The 16,440-nt window shown below is 36.7% G+C and overlaps 9 protein-coding genes across 9 annotated transcripts; 5 read left to right on the forward strand and 4 right to left on the reverse strand.

Annotated features, from left to right (window-relative positions):
- Positions 1–11: 11 nt before the first annotated feature.
- AC631_01031 (uncharacterized protein) lies at positions 12–752 on the reverse strand (the record flags this gene model as incomplete). The annotated part of the gene is made up of 1 exon (XM_015609861.1): positions 12–752. The coding sequence occupies one exon, from the start codon at positions 750–752 to the stop codon at positions 12–14; it is 741 nt and encodes a 246-aa protein (XP_015469359.1).
- A 217-nt stretch (positions 753–969) lies between these two features.
- On the reverse strand, positions 970–4,272 carry AC631_01032 (DNA-dependent ATPase; the record flags this gene model as incomplete). Its single annotated transcript, XM_015609862.1, has 1 exon — positions 970–4,272. One exon carries the CDS (start codon positions 4,270–4,272, stop codon positions 970–972), a length of 3,303 nt encoding a protein of 1,100 aa, XP_015469360.1.
- Positions 4,273–4,530: 258 nt separating this feature from the next.
- Positions 4,531–5,862, reverse strand: ERG24 (delta(14)-sterol reductase; the record flags this gene model as incomplete). Its single annotated transcript, XM_015609863.1, has 1 exon — positions 4,531–5,862. One exon carries the CDS (start codon positions 5,860–5,862, stop codon positions 4,531–4,533), a length of 1,332 nt encoding a protein of 443 aa, XP_015469361.1.
- An 886-nt stretch (positions 5,863–6,748) lies between these two features.
- ATS1 (Ats1p) lies at positions 6,749–7,858 on the forward strand (the record flags this gene model as incomplete). The annotated part of the gene is made up of 1 exon (XM_015609864.1): positions 6,749–7,858. The coding sequence occupies one exon, from the start codon at positions 6,749–6,751 to the stop codon at positions 7,856–7,858; it is 1,110 nt and encodes a 369-aa protein (XP_015469362.1).
- Positions 7,859–8,347: 489 nt separating this feature from the next.
- Positions 8,348–8,995, forward strand: AC631_01035 (uncharacterized protein; the record flags this gene model as incomplete). The annotated part of the gene is made up of 1 exon (XM_015609865.1): positions 8,348–8,995. The coding sequence occupies one exon, from the start codon at positions 8,348–8,350 to the stop codon at positions 8,993–8,995; it is 648 nt and encodes a 215-aa protein (XP_015469363.1).
- A 712-nt stretch (positions 8,996–9,707) lies between these two features.
- Positions 9,708–10,910, forward strand: CYS3 (cystathionine gamma-lyase; the record flags this gene model as incomplete). Its single annotated transcript, XM_015609866.1, has 1 exon — positions 9,708–10,910. One exon carries the CDS (start codon positions 9,708–9,710, stop codon positions 10,908–10,910), a length of 1,203 nt encoding a protein of 400 aa, XP_015469364.1.
- Positions 10,911–11,191: 281 nt separating this feature from the next.
- AC631_01037 (uncharacterized protein) lies at positions 11,192–12,472 on the forward strand (the record flags this gene model as incomplete). Its single annotated transcript, XM_015609867.1, has 1 exon — positions 11,192–12,472. The coding sequence occupies one exon, from the start codon at positions 11,192–11,194 to the stop codon at positions 12,470–12,472; it is 1,281 nt and encodes a 426-aa protein (XP_015469365.1).
- Positions 12,473–13,709: 1,237 nt separating this feature from the next.
- On the forward strand, positions 13,710–15,182 carry GSH2 (glutathione synthase; the record flags this gene model as incomplete). The annotated part of the gene is made up of 1 exon (XM_015609868.1): positions 13,710–15,182. One exon carries the CDS (start codon positions 13,710–13,712, stop codon positions 15,180–15,182), a length of 1,473 nt encoding a protein of 490 aa, XP_015469366.1.
- On the reverse strand, positions 15,183–15,950 carry AC631_01039 (uncharacterized protein; the record flags this gene model as incomplete). The annotated part of the gene is made up of 1 exon (XM_015609869.1): positions 15,183–15,950. One exon carries the CDS (start codon positions 15,948–15,950, stop codon positions 15,183–15,185), a length of 768 nt encoding a protein of 255 aa, XP_015469367.1.
- Positions 15,951–16,440: the final 490 nt, after the last annotated feature.

Here is a 16,440-nt window from a genome sequence, read left to right on the forward strand (position 1 = left end):
AAATATCTAGTTTACAAGCTAGGAGGATCATCCCTTGGACTAGGTTTTAAATGTACGTCTTCTGACTTGAACTTTTCAACAATTTCAGTTGTATCATCGTCATTCACCTGTTCGACTGTAGTGACTTCTTCGATGTAATACTTCAACATACTCTCGATACCATTCTTTAACGTAACAGATGACGAATCACACGATCTACACGCACCCTTCAACCTAAGATAAACTGTCCCGTTATCTTCAACAAAACTGACAAATTCGATGTCTCCTCCGTCATCTTGAATGGCTGGTCTTATTCTAGTAAAAATTAATTCTTTAATCATAGCAACAGTTTCATCATCATCTTCTTTGATTTCCATATCATTAGTGAGTTCTGATTCTTCATTAATAATAGGAGTGCCATTATTCAAGAATTCAGTTAAAATAGAAAAGATCTCAGGCTTTAATAACGACCAGTGTAAATCTTCATCTGCCTTTTCGATTGTAATAAAGTTTGATCCAAACATGATCGATTTAATCCCGTCGATAGAAAACAACTTTAATGCTAATGGACTACAAGCAGCTTCTCTCCCGCTTAAAAATTCTCTGGTTTCATTTTCCTTCATGATTTGCATAGATGGTAAAAACTTTAATGCATGTTCGTTTGGTGTTTCCACTGTTTGGATGAATAAATTACGGGTACTATTAATTATCGAACGATTTATTTGTGGGAACCTCGTAAATGGTGCCGTAAATACTCTTTTCGCCATAAACATGTCTATAAATATTTGGATTAAATGGTTTTATGTAGAACTGCTATGAAAAAGACTATAAAAGTTTGTTCTACATTATTAATAAGTCTTTCACCAAAAGACGATCCCCTCGGAAATATAATACCGGGGATTGATCATTTCTATTAGTCGTCTCGGAATTCGGAAATTGACGCAAAAAAATATTGTTTCTTTTATCTATTTGATCAGTAGTTCAGGTTCATTAATTATCGAATAAGAGCTTTTCAAAGAGAGAAGCTGCTTTCTCCTCGAATTTGGAATCACTAAGATCGCTGCTACTGATAGATTGATCTAATTGTAATTTGTTTTCCGCCAATTGTAGCATGTTCTCTTCAATTGTGTTTTGGGCTATCAATTTTGTCACGATCACTTCGTTTGTTTGGCCGACTCTATGAGCTCTATCTTCGGCTTGTTTGTCGTCATGTGGATTGAAGGATTGATCAAATATTATTACATGATTTGCTGCAACTAAGTTGATACCAAAACCTCCCGCCTTGGTAGATAATAAAAATACCGGAATTGTTTCATCATCATAAAACTTATCAATTAAATCTTGCCTTGTATCAACGCTAGTTTGTCCGTCCAATCTCAAAAACTTGATATTGGAAATAGTTAATACTTTTTCCAATATATCCAACATTTGAGTGAACAACGAAAAAATTAAGACTTTTTCTTTCTTATTTATAATTCTGTCCAAGATCTCGATTAATTTTGAGATTTTTCCACCATTGAGCCAATCTTCATCTTGCAAGACAAATTTGCCCAACGTCTTTGGGAATTTCTCACATAAGTTATTCAATTCATAATCTGCCATGACCTTCATGTCTTCCAATATGTACGTCTGATTAGCATCAAAATATTCTGGTTCATTCATGATAGCTTTGGCCATTTTGGCTACTTTTTCGTCCGTGAATAATGTTCTGAATAATAATGGATGTAAAGAGGCCTTTCTTAAGGACATCATAACATTTGAACTAGATGGGATAGCATTTTTTCTTGCCTTTTCATTTTCCTTGCTTGACAATTTCTTCCTTCTTTCCCTTTCAATTCTAGTTCTTTTTCCTTGGTTCAAATACTCGTCATAAATGGCCCTTTGAGTAGGAGTCAATTCACAATTTTCAATCTTATGAATTTTTCCTGGTAAATGCTTTAAAACCTGAATCTTTTTACGTCTCAACACAAATGGGGTCATCATTGTCTTGGCCTTAGCAATAGCTTGTAATGACAATAACGGGTTGTAATTACCTTCAGATGAATCAACAGTTGAAACTTTCTGATTGAATAAACCTTGAAGATCTTCACGTTTATCGTTAAAAAGATTTGGTAACATGAACGCCAAAAGTGAAACCAACTCTTTTAAGTTATTTTGTAACGGTGTACCTGTCAATAATAATCGATACTTTGCATTCAATCTCATTAACTTGTTGTATCTCTCAGAAGTAGAATTTTTTAACATATGACCTTCATCGTAAACAATCATGTTAAAATTCTGGTTTCTTAAAAACTTAAAATCAGGCGCAGCTCCTGTGGCTAGATTATAAGTAGTAACCATAACATCATAATCACTGCCTTGTAAGTCATATCTCAATCCTTCTCTTTCGCTCTGAGATCCATAGTAAGCTTGTACTATTAAATCAGGACAGAACTTATTAAATTCTCTAAGCCAATTTTCTAAAGTTGATGATGGAACAATAACCAAATGAGGACCTTTCTTGGTTTCAGTTTCTTTTAAATGCGCCATAAAAGAAATGACCTGACAAGTTTTACCTAAACCCATCTCATCTGCTAAAATACATGATAGATTGTTACGATATAAAAGATTAAGCCAGTTAATCCCGACTTGTTGATAGTTTTTCAAATCGATATCATCTGGTAATAATGATGGTTTCTCTTTGATATAAGTCAAGCTTTTACTTTTATGGTGTACTATAATGTCTTCATCTTCTTCTTCATATTCATCTTTGTCTTCAATTTCAATTGCATTCTGGGTTGGCTCAAGGTCAACCATTTCAAGCTCACCTTCACCAGTAATTGTGACTCCCCACTTTTCCATCTGTTTGGAAATTAACTCACCATATTCCGAGCATTTTTTAATTAATGAGTCAACAGCTTTGTAACCTTTCAAACTAAATTCTGTACTTTCAATAATCTTTTGTCCCAAGGTCTTTCTTTGCGCTCTTCTCTTTTTATCATTGCCATTGTCTTCCTTCTGTTCACTTGGTAATTCAAATTTGTCCTCAGCAACTGCATAGATATTTTCAAAAGGTCTCTTCGAAATAATCAAATCGGCTACCTTGGGTGGTACGTTACTGATTTCAACTATATCTTGAGTTGACGCATTGTTCAAGAATTCCAAAATCTGCGAATCGATAGTAGTCAATCCAGTTTTGTATCCTTCTTCATCATCTTCTTCTGACATGTCATCGCTCATGTCATCGTCTTCTAAATCATTATCACTAATTTCTATGACTTGATCTTTTTTCGAGGCTTTGGCAGCTCTTCTATTGGCTTTGATCTTTTCTTCTAACTTTTCTAAATCATCATCATCAACAATTCCATCATCCCTCGTATCATTCTGATTGTTCTCAAATGACTGTCCGCCTATTGTCATCTTAAGCTTAGGTATATATTGATCTTGATAATTAAAAGACGCAGCCATTGGAGAGCCCCTATTAGAATCATCGCTACTACTGACAGTAGACGCACGCACGAGCTTTCTTCTTTTAGGTTGGTTATCTTCCTGTGATCTAAACACTTGATCAATACTTGGTTGTTGTTTTGGTTTATATTTATATTTATCCAAGATCGACACCTTCGGCTTCGATATATGAACCTTTGTAGATGAATGTTTTTCTGGTGACTCTAATAATATTGGTTGTGGTGGTGGTAGAGCTGCTGCTGACTTGACTCTAGCTTTACCTCTTACCTTAATAGGCGAAAGATCTTCATCGTCATACTGGTCATCAATATTCTGATTTTCTCTTTCTAATTTTTCTTTCTCCTCTTGTTCTCTTCTTTGGTTTATCTCTTCTTGGCGTTGGTATTCTCTCAATAATCTCTCTTTCTCTTGTTTCATCTTTTCTTCTTGTCCTAATTCTCGTTGTCTTCTAATTTCTGCTTCATGCTTTCCTAAAATCTCAGCCTTATTGTAGTTATCTGATAACCACTGAGTTATGTCTCTGAGATTACCTTTGCCTTTAACAAAACCTTTAAAAATATCACTCTCTTGCAAGTAATAAAACCTTCTCTTCACCATAGGAAAATCTTTATGGTTTCTAATAGCTTGTCTTTTGGCTTCAAGTTTTCTTTCTTTATCTTCATCAATATCTGCATTATTGTTTATTTGAGTTCTGCTTGGTGGCATTAAATCGTTATTAGATTTGGTTGGTGATGATTTAACATAAATCGGTGATGAAGTAGGTACCTGAATGTAAGAAGATTCCTTTTGAGGAGAATCTTCTACTTGAATAGCACTATCTTCTGATGGGTTCTTATACCAACTCATATCTATTAGTGTACTATCCTTAATAGATTGTGTTTTATGTTCAAAAGGAATCAGAAAATTTCACCTTCGATAAACAGAAATTTTGGCGATGATAAAATCCACGCGTCAATAAGAAAAATCGTTTTCGTACACCAACAAGTTGATGATAACATCTTACAGAGAGAAAATGGACTTAACTACACATTTACCATTAAAGATCATGTAATATGAATAAATATTTTGTTAAACTTTTATATAGTATATTAAATTACTGCAATTTCAGTAAACATAAGGTACAATTTTGTAGGGAACAATTTCTTCGTATTCTTCCCATTGCTTACCGTACTTCAATCTACATTTGGCTTCATCTCTCGTCTGTCTGTGAACCAATAACACCCCAAAATAAATAACATAAAAGTATGTCAATAAAGTCTGAAAACCAGTAGGCAAACACCAAGACCAGCCAATTAACCAATCACCAAAGTAATTCGTATGTTGAGATATGCCCCACCATCCATCGCAAAGTAATTTTGAACCTGTTTTGGTTTTGATGCTCTTCAAATTTAAGTGATCTAACTTACCCATTCTGAAGTCGGATTTCTGTTTGTTTGATGAATGGAAGATGTAGTAACCAGTAAAACTTAAAGCCAAGATTAATGCAATTTTAACATAGCCTAATTCCAACGAATTCTCAGGCAACGCCAAATATCTTGATTGTAACGAATATGACCAAGGTAACCAGGCCAAATCGCCAAAACATAACATGAACCCAAACCCATCAGTGGTTATATCCATCATCGATAATACACCTTCTTCGTTCAACACACCATCGAAAACGTAAAACGCTTGCAAAAAATTCACCAACAATAATGAATCAGTGATTTTATGAAGCTTATGGTATTGGCTATGCATGCATGATAAATTAATCAAAAACCATAATAACATGCCCGGTCTTAACTCGCAGAATAGTTTGATATCCCACGAACCGATTCGAGGATTCAATTCTCTGCCAATAAACCAGTCGTATATTACATTACCTGAATTTCCATTAATGGATAATATTCTCTCCTTAGTTCCAGCATTATTTTCCTTCGCCAATGGAATAAATGAGCAAACGTAAACAAAGACTGACAACAAGAAAGAAAAAATTGTAGTAACTAAAGTTAACTTCAATTGATTGTCATAGATAAATTGCAATTCGGGTAAATAGTAGTTATCAGATACCAATAACCTACTTAATAAAAGGGTTATCAACAATCCTGACATCAGCAACCCATTTATTTTATATTCTAATTGACTATCGTCTCTCAACTTGATACCTTTAAGCTTCTTACCAGGTAAGACAAAGTCCAATATCACCAAGACCGAAAACCACGTTAAGTAAGCAGCCCAGCAGTTGAAATCAAAACATAAATCAATCAATTCTCCAACATTTGAAGGAACTTGATTAGATATTGCATTAAGATCTAATGATAATCCTTGCACTGAATAGTATTCATTGGTTATTAATGCAAACAACGTTATAACAGTCGGAAGTCCGAAGGTAATTGCCAACGATCCTGGCACTCCGAAAAACTCACGATGAACTGTAGGTGGATTCAAACTTGACATCTTTTCTGCAAGACTACAGAATGCTTTATTATTCCAACTTTTCAATGAGTTTATATATGCTTGTTGTCGTATAGTCTGTAGTCGTATAAAACTTTTTGGAACACAAAATCGTACCGATGAATTAACCAGTATACAATAATACCTAAAATAATTGCTATTGTACGTATAAATCTCAGATTTAGCTTTACGACGGTAGTCAATCGTATAGCTATAAGATGTAGTGGGACAAAATGACAAGCTATGAATGCTACCAATTTTTTTCAGGGCTTCTGGCTTCTGGCTTCAATCAATCAAGTAAAAAATATTAGTTAAACGACAGATACACGTCACAGTCTGAAGGGAGATAAGGACAGCTTTGTAACTACTTAGAAAGTATATAAATAAGCAATCATTGCTTATTCATGTGTGACTTGTTTCATTTTCAATGAATTTTAGCGGGTGCAAAAAATGCTACGAATCATGTTCGGTTGCTATATGTAAAGACAGTCAATATTATCATTTAGTGACTTCAAGCATTCTAATTTATCTTTGAGCGCTTGATAAATCTAGTTGTAGGATCACTGTAAGATCGTTTGTAATTCAATCGTTTGCAATTTGATCGTTGATCAAACAGAGCACTTTTCTGATTGGATTGAGAAATTGTTCCAAATATCTTCTTCAAACAATACAAATGGATTACATATACGTACGATAAATATACTGATGTATTCCATGATTTCAGGGCAGATATCAGCTTTCACTGGATATATCTAGGTATAGTAATAAATGTAAGAAAGCTGTTTATAGTAGTAGTATGGGAACATCGACAGTTCTGTATACAACGATTCGCTTAGTTTAGAATATTCAGAGTAGCACAGCAGATAAGACTACTATTAAAGCATTACAAATGTCAAAATATAAGGTGCTTGCATGTGGATCTAATGGTAATTTTCAGTTAGGAATCTCCAGCGATGAAGATCAAGACATTCTTCAGCCAGTGATATTCCGTCATGAAGATGGTTCGAAATCAAATTATATTCATTCAAGACCGATCAAAATAAGTTCCGGTGGAAATCATACTTTTATTTTAACAAATACAGGAATGCTATATAGTGCTGGTGATAATACCTACGGCCAATGTGCTCATCATGTTACCCCTAAGTCGACACACATTCTTGAATTCACACCGGTGAGTGGTAATAATAAGTGGAAAGATGTTAGCTGTGGGTGGGAGTTTTCAATTCTATTGAATGACTCAGATGACATATACGTATGTGGTATAGGATTGAAGGGAGAATTGGGACTAGGTAATAAGGCAACCAGAAGTGAGCTCGTTAAGGCATCGTTCAACCTTCCAAGTAGAGTTGTTAATCTCAAATCATCCATAAATCACACGATTGTGAAACTAGATAATGGTGATCTATATGGATGGGGAAATTGTAGAAAAGGACAACTAGGAAAGCAAGAAATTGTGACTATAAATAATAAATCGAAATCTCGTTCAATAGTATGGGAACCAGAGCCTCTACTGTTTGACGAAATAGACTTACAAGCATATGACCTTGGTCGGGACTGTACAGCTATACTATACAAAAATCACCAGGTTAACATCTATGGTAAAGGAGAAGAAACATACGATTGCGGTGAAAACGTTATAGATCTAAAATCCATGTGGTCCTCCAACCACTATTTGGTTGAAGACCAAAATCATTCGCTAAGCATAAAATCAAGGGGTAACAACAGCCATGGCCAGCTATTTCCAAACTCGAAAGTTGATATTTCTAAATATGAGATTGGAAGTGAACATGGACTCGTACTAACCAAACAAAATATGGTATATGCGTGGGGTTGGGGTGAACATGGTAATTGTGGAATTCACACAGCTTCCATAAACGAAAATGACATAGAAGGAAAAGTCACCTTCGGTTACTTGAACTGTTTATATGAAGGTAGCAACCCGGTAGTGCTACTAGGCGCAGGGTGTGCCACAAGCTGGTTATGTTTACAGACTAAGTAAGAGTATTATATAGGGCCAAGGAACAAAATAGACAATGTCACGAAGTATCTTTCCCATATTCATCTATTGCACCAGATGAAGGTCATTATGACGCATCAAATATGCTCAAAGATGGAAAATATGTTCGACGTAGTTATTATAGGATGATTGTATCGATAACTAGTCAATTGTTCATATAGTAAGCCTATGCATTAAAATCTCAATGAAACCCTAATAGCTTATTACAAAACTGACAAGTTACCTTCTTTATCACCCACGTATTACATATAGCAAACCAATAATCCTTTATTGAATCACGATATGATGTTACGATAGTTAAAAGGTAAAAGAATAAAGGGAAGGAACAAAATCAGTTTTTCGTAGAAGAGTTTTTGTAGTATCGATGCATTTCCGGGTAACTCCGTATCTCCGAACTAACCCTACTTACTAGAATCATGAACCAACTCTTGCTTATCATTATACTACCAATAAACGTATCAATAAATAAGTATGTTCGGAGCAGTTTGTTCAGGAAGGCCAATACAATTGGCTAATCAAGTTGAGCCCACAAAATACGTTATCACAGTGCCAAATGCATCAAATATAGCCCATATTGCAATATTCCTTCTACCTCAAACAGAATTCACCGACACCAATTTCACGGCGTTGGTGTATTTCCAATTGCCAAATTCCCAGGAGTTCAAGCTATTAGGGGGATTGAACCCAGCCAAGCCATCAGCTATATATAAACTTAATAATGGCAGCAAAACATCCGAATCAAGCACCCAATTGGATGATGTCGAGATGAGCGTCGATGCTAGTGGTGATGCTACCACCGATGCCACTATAAATATAGGTATTTCCATTGAGCCAACTCCCCAGGCCGAAGCACTCTTGTTGCAGGAACGCCAGAAACAGGCGGGGGCTTCGCAATCTCTCGTTCCTGCTAATATGGCTAGTGCACCCTCTGCATTGAAGAACCCTAATGACATCGCATCCTTGGCTAACAAAATTGTCACCCACGCATACAATTTCTTGGGCAGTTTCATTGATGATTCGGGTAAGGTTCCAATGAAGGCCTTCAACAGCTGGTGGGACAAATTCAGGGCCAAGCTAGCCAACAATCCTGGCTTCTTAGACGAGTTACTGGAAAATTAATGCTAAATAGACATCTAATACGCATGTGTACATCCGTAGCACACCTACATCGAACGTAGTAGAGAGTCTGGTTGTTTTGCTATCAGTATTTGCATATCGCAACACTTCGGTACTTTATCACCGAGTCTATGTGCTACAAAACTATACTACTAATACCACCAAATTTTACGTATGCGAAACGCCTTCGCTGCGGTTGTGGTTCCTTATGTTGTCATTAGACACCAGAACCTTCTTTTCCACATCTGGGGAACATATATTTTTAGCTACTGACGTGATGACAAATGACAAACGGTCCCAAGCATTAGTGAGAAAAAGAAATACCTGGTTCTGGTATCACTAATTAAATGTTTTGATGCAAACGAAAAGTGACCCTGATGATTAATTCATCATCTACTCGGACTATTGTCACAGTATATCTCGTCATATCACCTAACAGCTGCAAAATACAATTGTCATAATTGTCATAATTGTTATCATTGGCACCCTTATGGTGATGAGGTTCGGATGTTTGGTTACGAAGCCCGCGGCGTCATCTCAGGAAAATGCTGTGGCTCTATTTATTTGTAAGGCATTATAGAATTCCTTTTGCCATAGGGTATATAAATACATAAATTCTTAATTTTTTTCATATTCACGTTGTTAATACAGCTTTGCTAAGAAATAATAGGTATTTGACTTATTGAGCTACTATAGACTTTAATTATAGATAAAAATGACTATTGAATCTACTTCTGATGTTGAATACGGTTTTGGTACAAAAGCCATCCATGCTGGTGCACCAATAGATCCTACCACCGGTGCTGTTATTGAAGCACTTTCTTTGTCTACTACATTTGCCCAATCGGAACCATCTAAGCCGGTTGGTATTTACGAATACTCCAGATCTGCTAATCCTAACAGAGACAATTTTGAAGCCGCAGTTGCAGCCTTAGAGAGGGCCAAGCATGCGATTGCATTGAGTTCTGGTTCTGCTACTACTGCATTGATTATACAGTCTTTGCCTATGAACTCGCACATTATCTCAGGAGGAGATGTTTATGGTGGTACCCACAGATATTTCACCAAGGTTGGTGTTACCCACGGTGTTACCTCCACATTTGTTGGAAACTTGGTTGAAGACTTGGAATCGAAAATCCAAGAAAACACCAAGTTAGTGTGGTTAGAAACCCCATCCAACCCAACCTTGACTGTCACTGACATTGCCAAGGTTGCTAGCATCTTGAAGAACCACGAAGCCAAGACCGGTTCCAAAATCTTATTGGCTGTCGACAACACCTTTTTATCCCCATACATCTCCAATCCTTTGGAACACGGTGCCGACGTTGTTGTTCACTCGGTCACCAAATACATTAACGGTCACTCTGATGTGGTCATGGGTATTTTGGCTACTAACAGTGACGAATTGCACGAACGTTTCAGATTCTTGCAAAACGCCATTGGCTCCATTCCATCTCCATTCGACTCGTGGTTGGCTCACAGAGGTTTAAAGACCTTGCACTTGAGAGTCAAGCAAGCTGCTACTTCTGCTCAACAAATCGCCCAATTCTTGTCCCAACACCCTGCTGTATTGAAGGTTAACTACCCAGGTTTGAAGTCCCATCCAAACCACGAAGTTGTCGTCAAACAACACAGAGACAGCTTAGGTGGTGGTATGATTTCTTTCAGAATCAACGGTGGTGCCAAGGCTGCTTCCGTCTTCACCTCCTCCACCAAGTTCTTCACCTTGGCCGAATCCTTAGGTGGTATTGAATCCTTAGTTGAGGTTCCAGCAATCATGACCCACGGTGGTATTCCAAAAGAAGAAAGAGAATCCAACGGTGTCTACGATGACTTAGTCAGAGTATCTGTCGGTATCGAAGATACTGATGACTTAATCGAAGATGTGAGACAAGCTTTAGAAAGAGCAACTAAATAATCCTATCTTGCTAGATAATCAGTGTGTATTAATAACGTGAAATAGACCTAATGCAAAACCTACATGTAATATCGCCATTTGTAGTATAATATACCATCATTAGCAGTAATAGTTGCACTGCTAGTAGAACAATTTGGAACATAATAGTAATCTTTTAGCAGCTAAATCTTTTTTCGCATTGTTGCTGACGTGTAGAGAACAACCTTATATATTGTACATAAATAGAACGAACACTTATCAGATTCCTTCTTATATATTTATTGATACAAAAGTTGTAATAGATGAAATTACTGAAAGAAGTGCTTTCTTCAATAGTATTAGCGTTATTGATTAATCCTATCGAGTCCCTGATTGTAAATACCAACGGAGAATTAATCTGCGCACCAAATAACCCTACCGATTGTTACCCCAAAATCTTTGAACCAACTACTGAGTGGCAAATTATTAGAGAAGGACAAGATATTCCAGCAGGATTACACGTGAGATTAAACATGGAAACTTCAGCTAGAGAGGCTAAAATCTTGGATCCATCTGAAGAGACTGAGGGATCTAGCGAGTTGATGGTGAATGCAGAACATAATAACGATAATAGCGATAACGTCGACTTGAGCAATGAAGACCAGGCAAACGAAATTCAACAAAAAATAAAAGAGTTTAAGCAAGCACAGGGTAAATCTAAAGTTTCTACTGGTGACTTGAATGATTTCCTGTCTTCGGTAGACGAAGTCCAACAGTATCTCCAAGGAGGTGATGCAAGCAGATTGTCCACTGCCCTTGATACGTTGATTGAATTAAGCCATGATCTCGAATTCGGTGTCAAATTGACCCAAGATTCGTCAGTTTTCCGCAGCCTTTTTGATGTCAGCAAGTTAGTACAAGACAAAGAATTACAGGAAAAGGTATATAGAATTATGGGATCAAGCTTAAGAAATAATCCAGATGCCGTGACCAATGTTTTAAATAACCAGGATGCAAGGTTTGTGCAAGGCTTGTTTGATAAGTTAAATTCTGATGCATCAGATGTGATCAAGAAGCGCATCTTAGGAATAATCCATGCTCTCACGCAAAATAGCCATTTCAATGCCAAATATTTTAACTCCAATAATGAAAATTCAGCAATCGATTCGCTTGTTGCGGTGTTCCCATCGTTGGAATCACAGTCCCAAACTAGACTAATGAACATTTTCGAGGACTTGAAGTTACTTGATGGGGCCAAATCTAATGAGAAGAGGGCTATTGAAGAGTCGACTGACCCCAAAAGTCAGTATTCACATTTCTTGCAGCAACTGTTATCTAATAATGGAGTTACGTCGGAAAATCAATTCAAATTATATTTCAATAAATTGAGTGAAGTTCATTCTCAAGATAAGTCATTAAAGCCTTCAAAAGAATTCATGGAATGGTTATCGAAGGAAGCCGAGTTAAGGTCGAAAGGCAATCATGAAAGAGATTCATCATATACCGAAGAGGATAAGCAATTTGACCAGGACCTATTAAGGGCTAGGCATGTCGTATTCGGCAATCCTATGGGATTACGCAAGGCTTTGGCCGACGAGTTATAAAATTATATAGAGTTCTACAATAAATAAGTCACATAGTTTCGGTTACTACATGATCACTCGTATCTGTAAAAGTCTTATTAAGGAGTATTATACAAAATCATTAAATGTTTCAATAACCAATGTTTTGTTAATCTAATCGAATAAACCCATACCCATATCTTCATCGGATTCTTCAGCTTCTTCAGCAGCGGCTTCTTCAGCAGCTGGAGCGTCACCAGAAGCAGCAGCACCAGCTGGAGCAGCAGCACCACCGGATGGGACAGAGGATAATTTTTCGTTACCTTCAGCGATCAATTCTTCGGCATTCTTACCTTCGACTTCAGCTAATAATTTGGTGATCTTTTCTTCTTCAACTTCGATAGAAACGGATTCTAAAACGGACTTGATGTCAGAAGCTGATGGAGAAGCGTTACCAGCGTTGACTAATAATAAATAAGCAGCTAAGTATTTCACTAAAATATTTGTTAGTATTCAATTTTCGTTTCTTGACATATAGACTCATTGGCACGGCTTTCTAAACTCTGTATCTCCCTTTCTGTTCCCTTCTTTCCTATAATCTTCATTCCATTCCCTTCACAGACTACCGAAATTTCATGAAACTGTGTTTCATACACTATGGTCTTGAATCCACACCTCCATGTCATGAAATGTAAATCCGGACATAATTATTTCATTCCTTCATTCCAACTCCTTTTCTCTTCAAACACAGGTTTTTCGGCCTTTACTAATTTAATGTTTCGTCTATTCTCCTCTAGTATACTCTCTGTACATACTTTTTGATTATGTATATATAGTTGAAAGGTACCAAATTAGGTTGTAATCTTGAATTTAATGTATATGGTATTTTTCAGTCGCTATACTACCTGAAAAAATTCACGAACAATGTTACACAAAGTCCCCGGCCGAATCGATCCAAAAACAGTCACAATGATCACATGATCATTATCTCTAATATGGATATCCTTATAAACACTAGTAAAATACTATATATGAACCAATAAGGGATATAAGGTTGGTCGAAAGACGTTTTGATGATACGAAGCGTTATCATAAAGGCACAATGTAGATAATGACGTGGTTGATATAATTGGGTGCAAAGGAAGCTTGCGATAGGCGAAGAATGGGTTATATGCAATACCAATGAACCACGGTTTGTCATCAATATGGAGCATGAACGGGACGTAAATATGACGATAACGATACACCGACAGAAGACCAATTGAACAGGTGAGGTACTATGAAGACATTTCCATCCCTCTCCGAGACACAGGAGGCAGAATTGACCGAAAATTTGCTACAATGGAGCTTGGGAAACGGGCTTACAATGTACCCGGTGAATTACAAGACCCACAGTGCTACGCATGCTCCGATAACGATCTTTCCCACGCCATTTGCAAAGAAGGCGTTTAAAAATGCTATGGATGTGCAGAAGGGGTTCAATGAGTTGTATGCCAACGTTGTGAGCAAGTCAAAGGAGTGGTTATTGGATCTTTTGAAGGAATTGGCCGTTTTTGATGCTGATTTCACGGGGAAGCTCTATGAATCGTACAACAAGTCAATTGAGTTAAATGGAGGCAAGGTGAAACAGCCACTTTCGTTGGGTATATTTCGGTCGGATTACATGCTCAATGATGTTGAAGATGACCCTCAAATTAAGCAAATCGAGTTCAATACTGTGAGTATTTCGTTCGGGGGATTATCGACCAAGGTGGGTGAATTGCATAATTATTTGAACATGAAAGGAGCATACGACGCGGATTATTCGTACAAATACTATGACGACGAGGAGATTCCGATTTCTGACTCGATTAATGAATTAGCTAAGGGACTTGCTGACGGTAACTACCATTACAACGGCAAGCAGGAGAGCACCAAAACGATTGTATTATTTGTAGTCCAACCGGGGGAAAGAAATTGTTTTGACCAAAGACATATCGAGTATTCTTTATTGAAAAACCATGGCATCAAGTCCTATAGAGTGACATTAGAAGAGGTTGCTGAGAAAACGACCGTTAATCAAGATAAGTTATATATCAGGTCAACAATGGATGAAGTTTCCGTGGTATACTACAGGTCTGGATACGCGCCTAGTGACTACGAAATGAATCCGGAGGCTACCTGGAATGCTAGATTACAATTAGAAAACTCACTTGCTATCAAATGTCCCTCTTTATTAACACAGTTGTCGGGAGCTAAAAAAGTGCAACAAATTTTGACGCAAAAAGGTATGGTTGAAAAATTCTTGCCAGACATATCCCAAGATGAATTAGACAAGTTATTATCTACGTTTGTTGCAATTTATCCTTTAGATGATTCAGAAGAAGGTAAAACGGCTAAAAAATTGGCATTTGAATCTCCAGAAAAGTTTGTGTTGAAACCTCAGAGAGAAGGAGGTGGTAACAACATTTACAAAGAGAATATTCCTGATTTCTTGAAAAGTCTAGATGAAAGCAAATGGGGTGCTTACATCTTGATGGAGCTTATTAATCCTCCACATCACAAAAATAAAATTATCCGAGAAGGTGAAGTGTTTAACGAGAATATCATTTCTGAATTGGGTGTTTTTGGAACCATTGTCTTTAATGAAGAAAACGGTGACGTATTAACTAATGAAAATGCAGGTTGGTTATTAAGATCGAAGTTTAGTTCCAGTAATGAGGGTGGTGTTGCCGCTGGATTCGGTTGTGTTGATAATATATATTTATATTGATTATTTAACTTCATTACTAGGTACGTGACTAGAGATATGTTTTAGCTCTGTAGTGTACTCATTTTGAGTATCTTCTGTTGCTTCTTTTTCACCGATATCTTCTATAGGGTATGCGTCTATATCCAATTCCTCTGGTGCGTCTGTGATCTTGTCTTGCGATAACTGCTTTAGATTTTGTTCGATGTCAATCACCCACAATGCAGCTCCAATTGTGTTGGTAAACATAAAGAGCACGCTGAAAAGAGGAATAGTTTCAAGGAAATTGGCTACAATACCATATCCCAAATATTGACCTCTATTCTTTTTATAGATCTGCTTAATTTGTTTCTTATCGTAGCCTTTTAGCGTGAAGTACCTAGCATGTGCCCGAAGTCCGTTCGTTGGGGCCTGAATCACAACTACCAAAATAGGTCCAATTACAGGAATTGAGTTAATTAGAAACATTATGATGGCTCTAATAAAAGTAAATGGTAATATTAGCATATTAGGTAACGCCCAGATCATTCTACCCCATCGGACCAAAAATGGTACGTTGGCTACTCTACGTAACTTGCCAATCAAAACAACATCATCTGCACACTCTTTACATAAAACAGCATCAAAGGCAACTTTTTGGATCTCTGGCATTAACAAGAAAGTCACTAGGAACGTTGAAACCAACCCTGATTGTTGAAGAACGGTAAACCATGTACTAACAAACCCGGCAGGTCCGTAGAAAACAACTGCAAAAAATGCTTGAACAGGGTAGAACATAAGATACATGGCCATATAAATAACCAAAGTTAGAATTAATTGTGGTATTAAGATAGTTAGGTAGAATGGCCAAATAGCAGGATGAACAAGAAAGTAGAAAATCCCCTAACCTTGTTAATATTACCGCTTTGTTAAAAATTAATCATAAACCGTCACTTACATATAATGGGTACATATATGTCCCTGAGGTTGCTAAATTTATTGGAACAGACAATGGAGCAGTCATTATATAGTAAATCTAATTATACTTCCAATGATTAATCAAGTATATACTTAATAAATATTTAAACGCTATGAGGTTTACAAAAGGTTGCAAAAATTCACATTCATCGATTTGAACATTTGAACAATTTATTCTGAAAGTTTTCAAGCCCAAAATGGAACGAAATTTATCTTTCTAATAGTCTAAAGTAGTATTTGTTATTTTATATGTTGATGGTTCGTCCTATTATGATTTCGCCAGATTTCAAAGGTTGAAAAAGAGTAGATTGATAGTGCAAAAAAA

Source organism: Debaryomyces fabryi (assembly GCF_001447935.2).
Source record: "Debaryomyces fabryi strain CBS 789 chromosome Unknown contig00012, whole genome shotgun sequence".
NCBI classification, from domain to species: Eukaryota; Fungi; Ascomycota; class Pichiomycetes; order Serinales; family Debaryomycetaceae; genus Debaryomyces; species Debaryomyces fabryi.